Source organism: Apteryx mantelli, chromosome 5, assembly GCF_036417845.1.
Source record: "Apteryx mantelli isolate bAptMan1 chromosome 5, bAptMan1.hap1, whole genome shotgun sequence".
Lineage (NCBI taxonomy): Eukaryota > Metazoa > Chordata > Aves > Apterygiformes > Apterygidae > Apteryx > Apteryx mantelli.
In genome coordinates, this window is record NC_089982.1 from 86,011,905 (window position 1) to 86,026,997 (window position 15,093).

At 59.5% G+C, this 15,093-nt stretch overlaps 1 protein-coding gene across 2 annotated transcripts; it reads right to left on the reverse strand.

Moving 5' to 3' along the window:
- Positions 1–8,927: 8,927 nt before the first annotated feature.
- On the reverse strand, positions 8,928–11,545 carry SPR (sepiapterin reductase). Of its 2 annotated transcripts, none has more exons than XM_067297230.1 (3): positions 11,163–11,545; positions 9,477–9,767; positions 8,928–9,221 (listed from the first exon to the last, which is right to left on the reverse strand). In XM_067297230.1, exons 1-3 carry the CDS (start codon positions 11,509–11,511, stop codon positions 9,031–9,033), a joined length of 831 nt encoding a protein of 276 aa, XP_067153331.1. In that variant the 5' UTR covers positions 11,512–11,545; the 3' UTR covers positions 8,928–9,030. The 2 variants fall into 2 exon arrangements, with proteins under 2 accessions (XP_067153331.1, XP_067153330.1); XM_067297229.1 differs by having other exon boundaries at positions 9,038–9,221; positions 9,526–9,767.
- Between the last annotated feature and the right edge of the window lie 3,548 nt (positions 11,546–15,093).

The following is a 15,093-nucleotide window of genomic DNA, read 5'->3' on the forward strand; positions in this document are numbered from 1 at the left end:
GCTGCTCCACGGCGCTGCAGGGACGGAGCGGAGGCCCTCGGGGTGCCCGGACCCGTTTCGGCAGCGGGGGCACGGGGGGGGCCGTGCAGCCCCTCCCGAGCGCTGGGACCAAAAGCAAAGCAGCCCCTCGCTTGTCCGCCTCCCCCGGCCCTTCACCGGCCTCCGATCCCCGCCGGGCCGGTTCGGTCCAAGCGGGGAAGGCAGGGAAGCGGCGGTGGCGCGGCGAAGCGCTCCGGCTCCCCGCCGCCTCGCTTCGGAAGTGGTCGGCTGGGGACCCTCGGTGATTCATATATTTATTTTCCCCGGCGCCACGCGAGAGGCGAACGCAGCGTGTTTCCATACGAGGCGGCTAGGTGCTTCCAACACTGCCATTCATGACGAGAAAAATAGGCAGGAAGGCTGCGCGGCGGCAGTTTTATTGTGTTAATAAGTTTGGCGTCTATAAGCAACATATGTAAATGACTGATATACTGTCTTGCTGCCATTTAACATTATGTTGCGGAGGTGAGCGGGAGCCAAGTCTGCAGCGTTCCGACTAATACGCGCGGAGCTGCCAATTTTTTTTTCCCCTCTCTCTCTTTTTTTTTTTAATCCTTTTATTTTTTTCCCCTGAACTTGTTGTTGTTGTTTTCATTTAAACAAGTCAAGCGAGCCGCCCGCGCCGAAATAACGACTCGGACGCTGCCATTCCCGTCATCTCCCCCCCCCTTCCTCCTTGCCGTTCCCCGGGAGGAGGCATTCGGCCCTCTCCGCCGCTCCCGGCGCTCCGTCCCCTCGCTGGGAAGAGGCGGCGGAGGAGCTGCCGCGCTGTGCCGGGCTTCGCGGCGCCGGCGGCCGCGGGGCAGAGCGATCGCTCGGGGGCTGATTTTTCCACCCCCCCCCCCCCCCGGGGAGGGGGAAAAAACCAAGCGATTAGTTTTTCCCGCACTCTCGCGAGTAATTTTGAGGGAATTGCTGCCGAACTGCCGCTTCCTTGCAGTCATATGGATGGCAGGCTCCCAGGCATTATTAGTGTAAACAGATTTGTGAGCAGTATATTTAGCCGCTCCATATTGCTTTTCGGAAATGTGCGCATTTCCGCGGCGTATCCTCGGAGAGGGCCATACCCTGCCACCGCGCCGCAGGTGGGGACGGCGCCCAGCTCCGGCGGACCGGGCCCGGCGGCGTCGGCGAGCCGCGGAGGCGCCGGCGAAGGCGGGCTGCAGCTCGCCGTGCGCGATTCCGCGGGAATTGGGGTGTCTGCGGCCTGCATCCGCGGAGCTGCTGCAAGGGAAAATCGCGTGGAGGCAGGAGCGCAGCACCGCGACGCTCTGCGGAGGCTCGGGCCGAAATCCCTCGTGCGGCTGCGGCAGCGGCAGCTCCGGGCCTCAGTTTCCCCATCTGCGCAATGGGTTCGTTTGCCCTTAGCGCTCCCTAGCAGGTGGCCGGGCCGGAGCTGCCGGCATTTGCCCAGCAGAGAGGCACCATCAGTGGGATTCGGGATGTCCAGCCCCGGCATCACCTGCAGCCGCCGGGGAGGGAGGTGCGAGGGGCACCCGAAACCCCCCCCGCCGTGAGCAAAAAGCAGCTCCGCTCGCGAGCGCCGCAGGCTCCAGCAGGTCCCTGCCCCTCTGCAGCCTCCCAGCTCCGGCGGAAACATCGCCGGCAGCGTTCCGGCAGCCTGGTTTCCTAAAACACGGGAAGGCGAGGGCGGCCCCCCCCCCCCCAAATCGCTGGAGCCCGCCGTGGCGGGAGCAGCGGCGCGGGAAAGCGCAGCTTTGTCCCCGGCGCGGGCAGGGCCCCCCGGCACCGCTCTGCTCTTCCCTCCGCTGTCAGCGTGTGCATGTGCGTGTGTGTGTGTGTGTGTGTGTGTGTGTACGCGTGTATATATATATATATATAAATAAATAAATAAATAAATAAATAAATAAAATCCCAAACTCCGCTTAAAATCCCCCCTCTTTTTTTTTTTTCCTTTATTCAATTCACCTGCCCGTCTTGCCTCTGTCTCCGTCGCCCCTTCTCTCCGAACTCATAATTAATCGCTCAAGGCAAAAGTAATGAATGTTAATTGGCCATCTGTACAAAGCCTAATTAAAATCTACCATGCTGGGGATTAAAACATACCTATAGCAACTGCCTGAATCAAGAAGGAGGCGGAGGAGAGGTTGAGAAAACCCAGCTGAAAGGCTTGCGCAGGACGCAGGCGCGCTTAGGTGTGAGATGAGCTGCAACTCGGGGAGCTGCGATGCTGTATTATTAAAAAAAAAAAAGGGAAGGGAAAAAAAAAAAGGAAAGGAAAAAAAAAAGGAAAGGGGGGGGAGGCGGGGAGGAAACTTCGCTGCTCCGGGAGATATTTTCCTGGGAATAAAGGCGGCGAGCAGGATTTCAAAGGCGGAGTGACACCCTTTGGATTCCCCCCCCAAAACATTTAGGGTCGGGTTTTGATGAGGACGATAAGGACCCGCCGCCAACCCCCCCCCAACCCCCCCCCCCCCGGCGGCTCCCGCGGCGGCCGAAACCTTTTCTCGCGAGGCTTTTCCGGGGGATGCACCCGGCGGGATGCGTGGGAAGCGCGGAGGCTGCGGTGGCTGCTTTGTCCCCCCCCACCCCCCCCCGTGTCCCCGTCCCCCCCCCCCGGCGCGCGCGGGCTCCGCTCCGCTCTTGTTTTCGCAGCTCCGGCTGTGTTTACTCCCAACACGGGTGACCGCCGTGGCCCTATTACCGGCGCGGCTGACAGCTCGGCTGACGAGCGGGAGCGCGGCAGGAATGCGAATGCGGCGCGGGAGCCGCCGGCCCCCCGCGGGAAACGGGGGCCTTGGCCGCCCTCGGGCCCCCCCCCCCGCCGCCCCGGGCGGCTCTGCCTCCTCCGAGCTTTTACTCGGTGGAAGATGTTTGCGGCGCTGCGGTGCAAATCCCTTGGGTAAACACCCTGCGCCAGGCGGAAGAGGATCGGAGCGGCTTTACGTGCTCCTTTGCGTGCTCCTAGGGGCTCCGGTGCTTTGCCGAGAGCAAGGAGCACAGGCAGCTGCTGGCAGAATGCCGCGTGTGAGCAAGCGTTCAGTCTTGGGGAGACAGTGCTGGTGTTGTTCCTTTCGGCTTGTGCGTAAAGGAAACACCCGGGAGAGAGGTGCCGGCTCGGCACACGGATACGTTTGCTGCTCTAAACCCGTCGGGCTTGATGAACATGCCCCAGATCCCCGGAGAAGACCCTGCCCGGCTCCGGAGGTATCGCCCCGAAAGCCGGGCGGCCTGCTGGTTGCCCCACGGCTCTCAGGGTGAGGGGTGTCCACCCGGTGGATTCACTCCGGGTCCCCCCGGGATGACCTCCAGCGTGGTGTCCACGCCGGGCCTGGCCGGGTGCACCAGCTCCGAGGTCCCTGCCCACGGGACGGGGGCTCCTGCGGGAACACGGGCACGGCTGGACCTGTTCCTCCTGGGCGCCCCGGCGCGCCGAGCCCCTACGCGCCCCGGTGCCCAGCGCCGTTCCCGACCCCTATCCGGCAGAGAAGGGGCGGAGGCCTCCGTGGGCGGCAGTGGGCTGCGCTCGGAAAGCGCCCGGTGTGGGTTGTGCAGGGACTCATCCCACCTGCAGCTGGTCCTTGCTGGGGAAGTGCTGCCGGCACCCCGGGAATGGTGGGAATGGCACTGTGTTGGCACCACGTTGCAAAGCACCTTGGGGATGGGATGGGATGGGGAAGGGAAGGGAAGGGGGACAAGGAAAGGAAGGGAAAGGAAAGGAAAGGAAAGGAAAGGAAAGGAAAGGAAAGGAAAGGAAAGGAAAGGAAAGGAAAGGAAAGGAAAGGAAAGGAAAGGAAAGGAAAGGAAAGGAAAGGAAAGGAAAGGAAAGGAAAGGAAAGGAGGAAAAGAAAATAAAATTAAAAAAAGAACTAAAAGAAAACAGGCAAGAAAACAAGGGAAAGGGAAAGGGGAAGGGGAAGGGAGGGAAGGGAAAAGGGAAAAGAGAAAGAGAAAATGAAAAGGGAAAAGGGAAAAGAAGGGAAGGGAAGGAGAAAGGAAAGAGGAAAAGGGAAAAGAAAGAGGAAAGGAGAAAGGAAGAATGAAAGGAAAGAGGAAAAGAAAATAAAAAAAAGATGTAAAGAAAAACTGGAAGAGCAGGAAAGAAGGAAAATTAAAAAAAAAAAAGGGAAGGGAAGGGTAGACGGGGCAGCGCGGGCAGGCTGGGGCACGGGGGCCGGAGCGGGGCAGAGCCGGCAGGGGGACCCCGGCACGGCAGCGCAGGCCCTTGGCTGCTCTCCAGGCTGCCGCGCTTGCCGGGAGCCCGCCGGCGCGGGAGCCGGGATGCTTGCGGGAACGGCACCCTGCAGCCCTGACCCCTGGCATGTTGTTTTGTTTTTTTCCCCTCTATTCCACTAATTTTGCACGTGCTCGCTGCTCTTTGAGCCTGGCGGTGCCGTTTCCAGCCCGTCTCTGAAACCAGCAGAGCAGGAAAAGTTTTTTTTTTTCCCCCCCCCTTTTTCTCCCATATGATGCTTGGACACGATCCCATGACTCCAAGACGCGGAGCCTTAAGAAAAACCCACCGAACGCCACAGGGTCCCGTGACACGGAGACCCGGAGGGACCCCGAGCTTCACCCCCCGCTGCACAGCACGGCGCGGCTCCGGACGTGCTCATGCCGAAAGGAAGGAGCCTGGGTGCTTCTCTACCACCTTCTGCAGAAGCACCTGCTCCTCCAAAGCGCCGCGGCTGCCACCGCTGGAGCAGGACGCGGGTGGCTTTGCCCTCGCCGCCCGCAGGGCTGGAGCCGGGCGATGGCTGCAGCTCCGGGCCGCCGCCGCTCCGGCCCGTGTCCGTTATCCGGTCTCGGTACGCCCTCAGCTGGTCACAGAAAATGGGAGAAAAGGGGAGAAAAAAAATCGTTGATGGAGTTTTGCCACCGAGAGGCCTGCTGAGATGCAGCGGCGATGCTGCCGGCGTTGCTCGCGCCGGCGGGGAAGAGCCCTTGGCAGGTTTCCTGGTCCCACCAGCCCGGAGCATCCGCAAGGTCTCACCAGGAAGCAAACGGACGCGGGGGCGGCTCACACCTCCCCTTCCGACTTTTGCCTGGTCTCAGGACCCGCCGGGAGCTCTGGCTCCTACCAGCCTCATCGCCAAAAGAAAGTCACAGCAAGCCCCCAAAAATGGCTCTTCCTCTCTCGTTTCCTCTGCTTCCGCCATTCGGCTTCGGCCCAGGGGCCGGCAAAGCCCCCGTTCCCACCGCACCTTTGCAGGATCCCAGGCACGGATGCGTGTCCCTCAGCTAACACGCGACACGGTGAGGTGTCCCTCCAGCCAGGGAGTCTTGCACACCAGAAGCTAGGACAGCCGCATGCAGGCAGGTCGGAGCTGCTTCCCTCCGCGGGCCTGGTGTTAAATCCTGAAATGCAGAAAGGCGGCCGAGGCACGGCCTAGATGCGGGGCTGGAAGCAGCCCACGTCCTTGGGAAGAGCGGAGGGTGAGGTGTCGCCGAAGAAAGCCTGAATGACGGGCAGTGTGGTGGCCAGCAGCCAATGACTTGGGACATCCCTAACTTGATCTTCACCGGAGAGCCACATACCACACAGCGGGGGATCATCTGCACTACCAAGAGCATGATGACCTGCCACCCATCCTGGCTCTCTCCATCACCGGTCGTCAGCCCAGAACCCATCAGACGGCTCCATCCTCCTTGAGTGACACCCACCCCACCATTCTCTGGTCAACTGCCCATCTTCATCCCAGCCTAGCTCACCTCCTCTAACGGCAGCCAGACGTTCAGCCAAGAGCACCCCACCACCACGGCTCTCCTTACCCCCGTGGGGAGGTGGAGGGGGCTCTGCTGCAATGTGCTCACCCACTGACGGGGCGGAGCTGGCAAGTTTTGTGGTGGCAAAACCGTGGCTGCTTAACGATTCACGGAGGTGAGTGCTGTAGCCCACTGAAGCACCAGAAAACTTCTGAGATCAGGAAGACTGGGGAAAAAAAAAAAAAAATCTGGCACAGCTCTACTAGATAACAGCTCTGATTCCTGGGGAAAACAAAAGGCAAAGCAAAAAATAGCTACTACACACTGCCAAGGTGGTTTGAGAAAGACCCACCAGGCCCGTGGGGGTTTGCCCCAAAAATATCGCTAGCATTTCTCCCTTGGAAGCTCCTTGCTCCCCAGGTTCCAGCGACAAGCACGGTGTGTCCCTGGAGGTCACAGAGCCATGCCGAATGCCTAATCACATGCACAGTGAGTCCCCGTGGAAGAAAACTATGAAAATAACTCATCCAGGCGACAGCTTGGAGCACAGTCAAATGACGGAGTGGCTGAGCTGAAGACAAACTTACTCCATTTAACTTCTAGCACATGGTTGATTCACCAGCAAAATTTAGCAGTATGAGCCATCGCGCATCACCACGGCCGTAAGATTCACGCTGATTTATGGGCTGGCTCTTGAAGCGTAGATGTTAGCAACAGGTTTTCTCTTCAAGCAAGGCGGCAGCGTCCTTGTTGAAGGGATAGTGATGCTGAGGCTCTAACTTTTGGTCCTCGTGCTGCCAATGGACCAGTGATACCAGAAGAAAATTAATGGTGAACTAGTGTTTGGGAGAGCTGATGGGACCATATGGGCAGGAAGGGGTCTTTCAGCCTGCCAGTGGCCCTAGGCAAAATCCCGGTGACAAATAACTCCTCGAAGAGGGAGTTGGAGGTCAGCAGACCTCGGAGACACCGGGGTCTCTCACCAGGTGTTTGGAGCAAGCCCACACTGCTAAATTGACTCGGCGTCTTTAAAAGCCGCACGACCACCGTGGCTGTTGAACTCTGTAAGGTCCTGGGTCCACACTGAGGCTGGGCCCACACGGGGGTCTTGCTAAGGACCAAAATCAACACAGCGCACCTTTAAATGAGTTAGAAACCAGCTCTCTGCCGGGTCTGAAAATACGACCAGGCAGGGAACCAGCACGGAGCCAGCGTCCCTCTGGCAAGGACCAGCAGGAAGGTTCTGGTCTTCCGCTCTCCGACATTTGTATCACAGACCTGGAAGAAACCACGGAGTCACCAGCAGCGTTGGTCCCACCAGATGGGGAGCCGCGAAGGATGAGGAAGGACTGGCCTGCTTGGCTGAACAGGGACATGTGGACCGAGGCTTTTCCAGGGGAGCTGGTGGGATGGTGACTCGCAACGGCCAAATATGCGCTTAGACGTGCGGGAAGGGTGAGCGCAGGGCAGCCTTGGTGGGCACAGGGAGGAGAGGGGTGAAACGGCTCGAGGACAAACCCGGGAAGGCGAAGGACCTCCGGTCACAGCACCACACGTGTCCAGGATGGGTGGTGGTCAGCGGCTGCTCCTGCCCTGGGCAGAGGGTGGCCCGGGTGTCCTCTCCACCCCTCCTCGCTGGGACTCTGCGGCAGACCACAGCCCTTTCCCTTGCACTTTCCGTATTCATCCCAGAACGGCATGTGCCGCCCCAAACGGGAAAAGGCTGGTAACGAAGCGGATGATTTAGCTCACATTTAAAAAACTGGCACCGTTTTATTTCTCGTGATGGCACAGAAAAGTTTGAATCATCAAACTTCCCCCTAGCTCCCAGCTCAAAGGCGAGGAGGCAAAGAAAAGAAGAAGACGCTCAAATCAGTCTCCTTTTAGAAGACTACAGCTTTACACCTCGTGCGTTTCCAAAGCCCGCGCTTCGCCCCCCGGGCTGGCGACGCTGCCGCCGCTTGGCGTGGATGAGCTCAGTCACGTATTTCCCAGGGCGCGGAGCGTTTCTCGGGGGGCTTTTCTCTGACCACCAAACCACCCAGCCTCTCCACCCATCTGCAGCGTCTTTCACGCTCCCGTCTCTACTTCCAGCCCCCCGAAACAGCTGCGCAGCGCAGGTCTGCAGTGACACGTTGCGGCTAATTCCCTCCAAAGAGGCGGCTGCAAAACTACCTGCAGATTCAGGCTCGCGCGACTTGGACCAAGTCGGACCCGAAAGGCCCTGGTAGGACTGAAGTGGTTGGAAAAAAAAGGGCGAGAAGGTGCAGCTGCATCTCCCACGCTGGTCATCGCATGGCTGGTAGCAAGGGGTCCCCGTGCCCCGGTCAGTCCTGTCCCCCGTCACCCTCACAGCTCCTCCTGCAACTTGGGGCTCCTCAAGTCTCCCACGCAGCCCAGCCCCAGCTTGGTCCAAGACCCTGCAAGAGCAGGATTCAGGGCCCCTTGCTCTGACCATCGGTGTTATTTATTTGCAAAGGAGCCTGATCTCCGCCGCAGGGCCGAGAGCCGCATTGCCAGGGCCCACACGGATGCTGGGTTGGGAGACACGGGATTTTTAGCTTTCTGTAAGAGCCAGGTGAGCCCAGGGACGCACTAAAGCCCAGGCAGGACAGGAGCAACCCAGACCGATCTCCATCCTGGGAGCTTAGCTCTGAACGGGGATGGCAAATAATGCCAAAACCACCTCCAAAACACCCGAGCGCCTCATCATTCCCACTAAGTAGACGCAGAGTTAACGGAATCACTCGGAGACGGAAGGAGCGGGCACCGGGAGGGCACTCACAGCGGATGGCCCAGACCACATGTGACATTTTTAATGACTGTAGATCAGGGTAGACAAAGTCTGAAGGGCTGAGACAGAAGAGGACAGCAGGGATGTTGCCAGTGAGCAGGGAGGGACGTTGGGCGTTTCTAGGGTGGGGAAAGGTTTTTTTTCCCCCCTGCATCTTAAAGCACAAATCTCGCCTGGGGACAATTCCTAGAGCAGCAGCAGGAGAGGCCAGGTAAGCCATGGGTGCCACCTCTGCCCTCCCATCTCCAGAGGCTGGGAAATCCCTGCTCCTGCAGGCTGAGGTCTATCAGGACCAGATCTACACCGCGAGGTCCTCTTGAGGGAATCGCATGCCCTCCCCGGGGCCCGAGGACGCGTAACCCGGGCTCTGGCTCAGCGCTGAAGACACAGAGAAGCAATGATTTCCCCCGTCCCCCCGGGCCACCCGGAAGGCGGCAAGCTCGCTGGAGAGACAGGAGGCACCAGAGATGCAGCTCAGCGGACAGAAGCAGAAAGCAAAGCGCGAAGGCGGGAGTCGCGGGGCCGGCAGCTCAGATGTCGTAGAAATCCACGTGGGCGCCGGAGCGGAAGGTGTCCTCTTCCAGGAGCTTCAGCAGCTTCCGGGCTGACACGGCGCAGTCTATCAGCTGCCCGCTCTCCTGAAGGCTCTGGAAGTGCTGCCGCATCTCGGCGTCCCCGGTTTTAGTCCGGGCCAAGAGCTGCATGTCCGTGTCCAGAGGACCTGGGGAAAAAGCAATAGAAGAAATTGCATCAGCAGAAACCCAAATCTGGTACTCGCTTTCCTTCTGCATCCGAGCTGGCTGCAGGACCATCTTCTCTTTTAGCCACAGAGTGGGGGAAAATTAATAGCAACACCTGCGCCAGGCAGGCTGCGATGCCGCTGTTCCCATCTGGATGGGTTCCCATGCCATCCCATCCCGTGATCCCGCAGGCGCAATCTCAGCGGGGCACTGCAGCAGCGCGGCCCCCTCCTCACCCGGTGCGTAGTTGAGCACGCGGACATCGGGCTCCTCGAGTGCCAGCACCTGGAACATCATGTCCCGGGAAGCCTTCCCGCCGCAGTACAGCGCCCAGTTCTTGAAGGGCTTCACGGCGCAGAGCGAAGAGACGTTCACGACCGTCCTGCCGACGCCGGGGCGCTGCCCGAAGGCTTTGAGGGCGGCGGAGGTGAGGCACAGCGCCGAGGTGACGTTGAAGGCAAAATAGCTGTTGACTTCATCCGGGTCGCTGAGATCTACAAAGGATTTGGAGACGTCTCCCAGCGAGCCTACGAAGGAAGGCGGGAGAGCTGCGCGTCAAGCCGAAGACGAACGCCTCTCCGGCGAATTCAGCCGGTATTAAGCAGCCCCCCACGCTGGCCCGGCTCAGCGCCGCAGGAATTTAAGCGGAGGCACAGGCAACTCCTGCGATTTGCTGCCAGGCCTTTGCTCAGCACCCCAGGGACCCGGCTAGCGGCACCGTTTCAGTCCCGTTGCAGGGGCACCAGCTGTTTGTGAGCTGCAGGGGTTTAGACGGGTGTAAGGCACCGGATCGGTTTGCGGGACGAGGCACGCGGGAGCAGCGGAAGATGGGCTCAGCAACACCAGCGAGCCCTTTCGCCTGCATTCCCACGGGCAGCTCCTCGTTACAGATGGGGAAAAGCAGCTTTGCCCGACCTCCGGCACGAGCCACATCTCAGCGCAGCGGGGAGCTTTGCCGAACCGCTCGCGGCGGCCTGGCAGGGCCCCGCTCACCACTTTCGGGCCACCACCTCGAACCAGCCAGCGAGGAGGGACGTGGCCCTGACCCGCAAATCCCCCGCTGCAGCAAACAGCTCCCGACCTTCAGCTCCCCGCGCCGTCGCGGGCGCCCTGCACGCTCTCCAGCACCTTTCTCGCTCTGAACCAAGCCGGTTAACAACCTGGGGTCCTACACGCTCCCACAACCATCTCGAGCTGCTCAGCCCAAAGCTTCATGTAAAGAAGAGAGCGTTGGAGCTGCTCAAGCCTAAGCAGGAAGAGGAGGCTTCCAGGCAGCCCTCTGCAGGGTGAGATTTGATGGAGCTCTGGAGGGAGAAGCTCCCCGGAGCTGACTGCACGCAGCGGTGTCACCTCGAAACCCCGCCAGGAACATCTGGTTTTATTTATAGCAATAACAGGGGAGAAAAAAGGGGCACTGAAGACGCCAGACCTCAAAGCTTTCAACTGAAGCCCCCACAAGGAAGGGCCAGAAGTTTTTCTGAAGGATCCTACAGGGGAGCGAAGCCGTAGGAGGGAGTCTCGCTGGCCTGGCGCCCTGAGCCCGCACCCCAAAGCGGACACGGCATCACAACACCCACGGGCTGCTCCGGCCCCGCAGGCTGCCCCAGAGGCCCTGCCACGAGTCTGGCAGTGAGGCGACGAAGTGGCACGTGGAGTCTCCACCAGGACATCCCTGGAGCTTCCCAAGGCTGGTCAGGGTGAAGGCAACCCGCTGGCGCTGCCTGCGCAAGGGGACATCCAAGGAGCCCCCGAAGCAGCGAGCCCAGGCCGCGTCCCCCGCAGCAGGCCCGGGCTGCCCAGGCGACTCCCTGCCCCCAGACCCTCGTCCCCCCCCCCCGGGGGTCCCCACAGGGGGGCAGCCGCGGGTGGGGGCCCGGGGACCCCCCTGGCAGGGCAGCCGCGGGCGGGGGGCCGAGGGTTACCGGCGTTGTTGATGAGGAGCAGGCGGGCGGCCGGGGCGGCGGGCAGCAGCTCCCGCAGGGCCCGGGTCGCCCGCCGCAGCCCCTCGTCGGTGCCCAGGTCGGCGGCGACGCACTCCACCCGCAGCGCCGCCGCGCCGCGCCGCAGCTCGGCCGCCAGCTCGGCCAGCGGCGCCGCCGAGCGCGCCAGCAGCAGCAGCACCGAGCCGTCGCCGAGGCGCGGCGCCAGCAGCCGCGCCAGGCTGCGGCCGAAGCCCCGCGAGGCGCCCGTGAGCACGCAGGCGACCGGGCCCCAACGCGGCGGCGCCGGTCCCAATCCCGGCCCGTGCTCCGGTCCCGGCCCCGGCTCCATGCCCGCTCGGCGCGCCACGGCTCGGCTCGGCGCGCCACGGGGGCGTGACGCAGCGCGCCACGTGACCCGCCCCCATTCATCCCTCCCCCGCCGCCGCCGCCGCCGCCGCCGCCGCCTTGTGAATGGCGCTCCGAACGCTCGGCCGCCGCCCCCCAACGCGCAGGCATCACCCGCGAGCGCTGATTGGCTGCTCCGCGCCCCCCGCCCCCTCCACGTGGGGGCGCTGCGCCCCGCGGCGCGCCCGGGACGCGCCAGCCCAGCGCCCGCGGCGGCGGCGGCGGCGGCTGCGGTGCGCTGCGATCCCGCCCGGCCTTTGGGAGCGAAACGGGGAGTTTGGCTTCCAGCGAGCACCTGAGCCCTCCCCAGACACCGGCTGCTTTGCATTTAATGCCTTCCCCCCCCCCCCCCCCCATAAGGATTTCGTCGAGGTGATCCGCGGTCTGCACCTCCCAAAAGCTTTGCGGGCTGCAAACGTGCAGCATTTGCAAACTTTCTTCTCGGGCTGGATCATAACGAAGCCCTCGGACACCTTTTTCCTCCTAAGTCTCTTTTTCTCGTGGTGCAGGAACGCTGAGAGCAGTTGTTTGCAGGTAGCCAAACTGCTGTGTGATGCCAGAGCTCTTTTTTGAATGTTTTGGCGCTCGAAGATGCAGTCAGCTTCCGAGGGGATTTTTTTTAAAGTGGTACCTAGTTTGCGTCAAAATAGCTAGCAGTTGGATTTGGTTTCACAGCTGTTAAATCCTAAGGACAGATGGCCTCAGTGGTGCATAAGCAGGTAACGAAGTGGAGTTTCGCTTTTATGCAGTCACAGGCTCTGCTAAAACCCTAATGCATTCTATTAAAGAAATGAAAACATTAAAAATTCATGGCATGGCAAAAACCCAAGAGTGATATTTGTTTTGCTAAAGCAGATATTACACATTCAGTAAAAATAAGATCAGCAGCAAAAATAAGACAGCAAATGTGTATTTTTTTCACAAGCCGCTTCTTGATGGCAGAACTTGCTTTCGGGATTGCCAGCTCCCCCTTCTTTCCTTTTCTGCAGCTCTGATTTCCTCCTCCCATCCTCATCCTCGCGCCTGGTTCCCGGCCCTGCACCGCTGCCTCTCGCGTAGCTGCGCTGCACAGAGAACCGGTCTAGCTGGAAGTGATCATTATTTTTGTCGGCATTTTTTTTCCAGCAGCTCATTTCTCAGGTCTGAGCTGTTCCAAGGCTGCACTGATGCACAAGAAGGTGTAGAAGTGGGAGCGAGGGTCTGGGAGAGCAGCTCCTTTGGCTGACAGAAGGAAGAGAGTTGGCTGGTTGTGTGTGCTAATACACTAAAAGTGAAAAAAAAAACAGAAGACAGGGAGGAAACTGGTGGCGAAAGCAGCCCAGAGCTGGAACTAGACTGCAGGGCTGCTGAGAAATTATCAATCCATATAAATCCTGATGTCTGCTGCTCTCCTGGTGTCCAGGGCGACGGACTTTGTGCTCTTTGGTAAATAAAAAGGCCCGTGCTGAGGAAGCACCTTGCGCCACGTTGAGTTTAGCCGTTGGCAAATTGAAGGTGATGTGATTTCTTTCCGGCCTTCTTTCGTTGCAGTCTAAAGCCTCCTGCGCCGCGGGGGAGTCTTGCTGCTGTGTGTTGGCTTTTCCGACGCAGATAAATCATTCACCAAGGCTAGACGCTGCGTTTTGCTGAAGCGGGCGTCTGTCCTGACCTTGCATGGGTGGACTTGTTATCTGGGACTTCTTCCTGTGCTTCGCCAGGGCCAAGAATATCAGTCTTTAGCTGCTGCACGTACATATTTTCCTCGCTTGTTTTGTGGCCAAAACCCATCTCTATCACTGACGGGGCACTTGCATTTTGGTATAAATCTAGTTATTTCATAGGGCCAGGTTCAACCACTATGTGGAGAGATTTACGGGGAGCGGAGGGAGCAAAAGGTTTGCGTTGCCCGTGCCGGGAAAGCAACCCCCCCCCAAGGCAAAGCCCCGAATTGGAAGCTCTGCCCTTCAGTCCTGTAGGAAATCCACCTCGCATCAGTGCTCTTTTCATTCCCTACCGTGCTTTTTAATTTGGTCATTTTGAGGATTTAGTGAATATCCCTTTACGCTGCCAAGGGCACCTGTTGGTCAGGTGGAGAATTTACAGGGTAAAGCGAAAGGGCGAAGATGAGAATCTGACCCATTAGCAACATCTGATTTATTACTGGAATTTTTAAGCTTGCGTCCTCTGTCGCATGATGAACTCGGGACACTGCGGAGACCCTCTCTGGAGGCCAATGACATTTGCAGCTCTGGCTGCGTAATTGGGAAGATTTTAAACCTCACTGTCTGAGGTTCCTGTGTGCTTAGATCAGATGCTCTCGGGCTCCCGCGACAGCAGCTTGCTTTTTCTACTGGATTTTAACTCGGTGCAACCGTGGTGGTAACGACTGTTTCCCGTTTCCTGGAGGACGCTCGCTCATTCAATAAGCACCGTTCAGCCGTTTCAGAGCCTGCTGCAATCTCACGTTTTCCGTGGCCAGAAACAAGAAGGCACCAGTACGCTTTTCTTATCCTTCCTCCAAGTTCAGTCGTGCGCTGCTCAGAGAGCCCCTCAGGGAGAGAAGGAGATGCCCGTGGTTAGCGTAGGAGAACCAGATCTGGACTAAGGGCCAAGTCCAGCAAAGGACGTAGATACTACGATACTACCCTGGCGTTGATTAGAAAAAGAAAAAAAAGCTGCTTGCTATTCTTTAGTTTTTCAAGCAGAATAAAATATCATCGCTAAACACACGGTGTTCACGTGCAGAAGAGATCTGACAGCTCAGATCGTGCCTTTCTGTAGGCAACGCTGCCACTGGCTGAGGGAAACTCAGGTTACGCTTCCGGATGAACGCCCGACGGCGCGTGAGCAGGGTGCACGGGGTTCCCCGGCAGATCGCCGGCCTCAGCCTGGCCCCGCACACCACGCCGCCTCCCGGGGCTCCCCGGGCTCAGGGCCGTGTGTACAACTAGATACGATACATAATGAATAATAATCCCCTGCATTCCTCGACACCGCCCAGGACTATTACACGGGATACACCTATAGCACAGTCCCGTTTAGGGTCAGGATCACCCTTTGGAGATGGATCTCAGCAGCAGCCTCCGAAGCAGCAAGGCCAGCAGCTACGAAATGAGGCAGAGCATCAACTCCTGCCCGTTAGGTCTTCGTTTTCGGCTGGGGATGTAGTTGGGAGAAGCAACGCTAGGTGTCAGCGACATGTAAAATCTGGCGAGCTGCAGCGGGCAGCGCCTGAGCCGGGACCCCCGGGCGCAGGTGCTGCGAGGGCAGGGAAGAGGCTTTGGGTTTGCTCCCCGAGCAGCCCGGAGGAGGGGACGGGAAGGGAATAACCAGGGGTGCAGGCCAGTAGAGAGGTGCTAGGGGAGGTACGCTTCTCCTGGCAGCGCCGATTTTGAACATCTAGTGGCGTGTTATCAGAATTATCCAAATTGTCCGCCCTTCGAGATGCAACCCGTTGCATTTGTCTGGAGCTTCCTCGTTGCGGCGAGGAGCCTGTCGGCATTCGGCTGCTGTGCGCGTGCGTTTGCAACACTCTTAGCAGCTTTTG

What these genes read in the sequence shown, in the direction of transcription:
- SPR (XM_067297230.1), bottom strand. Translation starts at nt 11,511, where the DNA reads ATGGAGCCGGGGCCGGGACCGGAGCACGGGCCGGGATTGGGACCGGCG. An exon ending in GCTCCTCATCAACAACGCCG is followed by an intron (nt 9,768 to 11,162) that starts GTAACCCTCGGC and finishes CTTCCTTCGTAG; the next exon opens with GCTCGCTGGGAGACGTCTCC. An exon ending in CGTGCTCAACTACGCACCGG is followed by an intron (nt 9,222 to 9,476) that starts GTGAGGAGGGGG and finishes CTTTTTCCCCAG; the next exon opens with GTCCTCTGGACACGGACATG.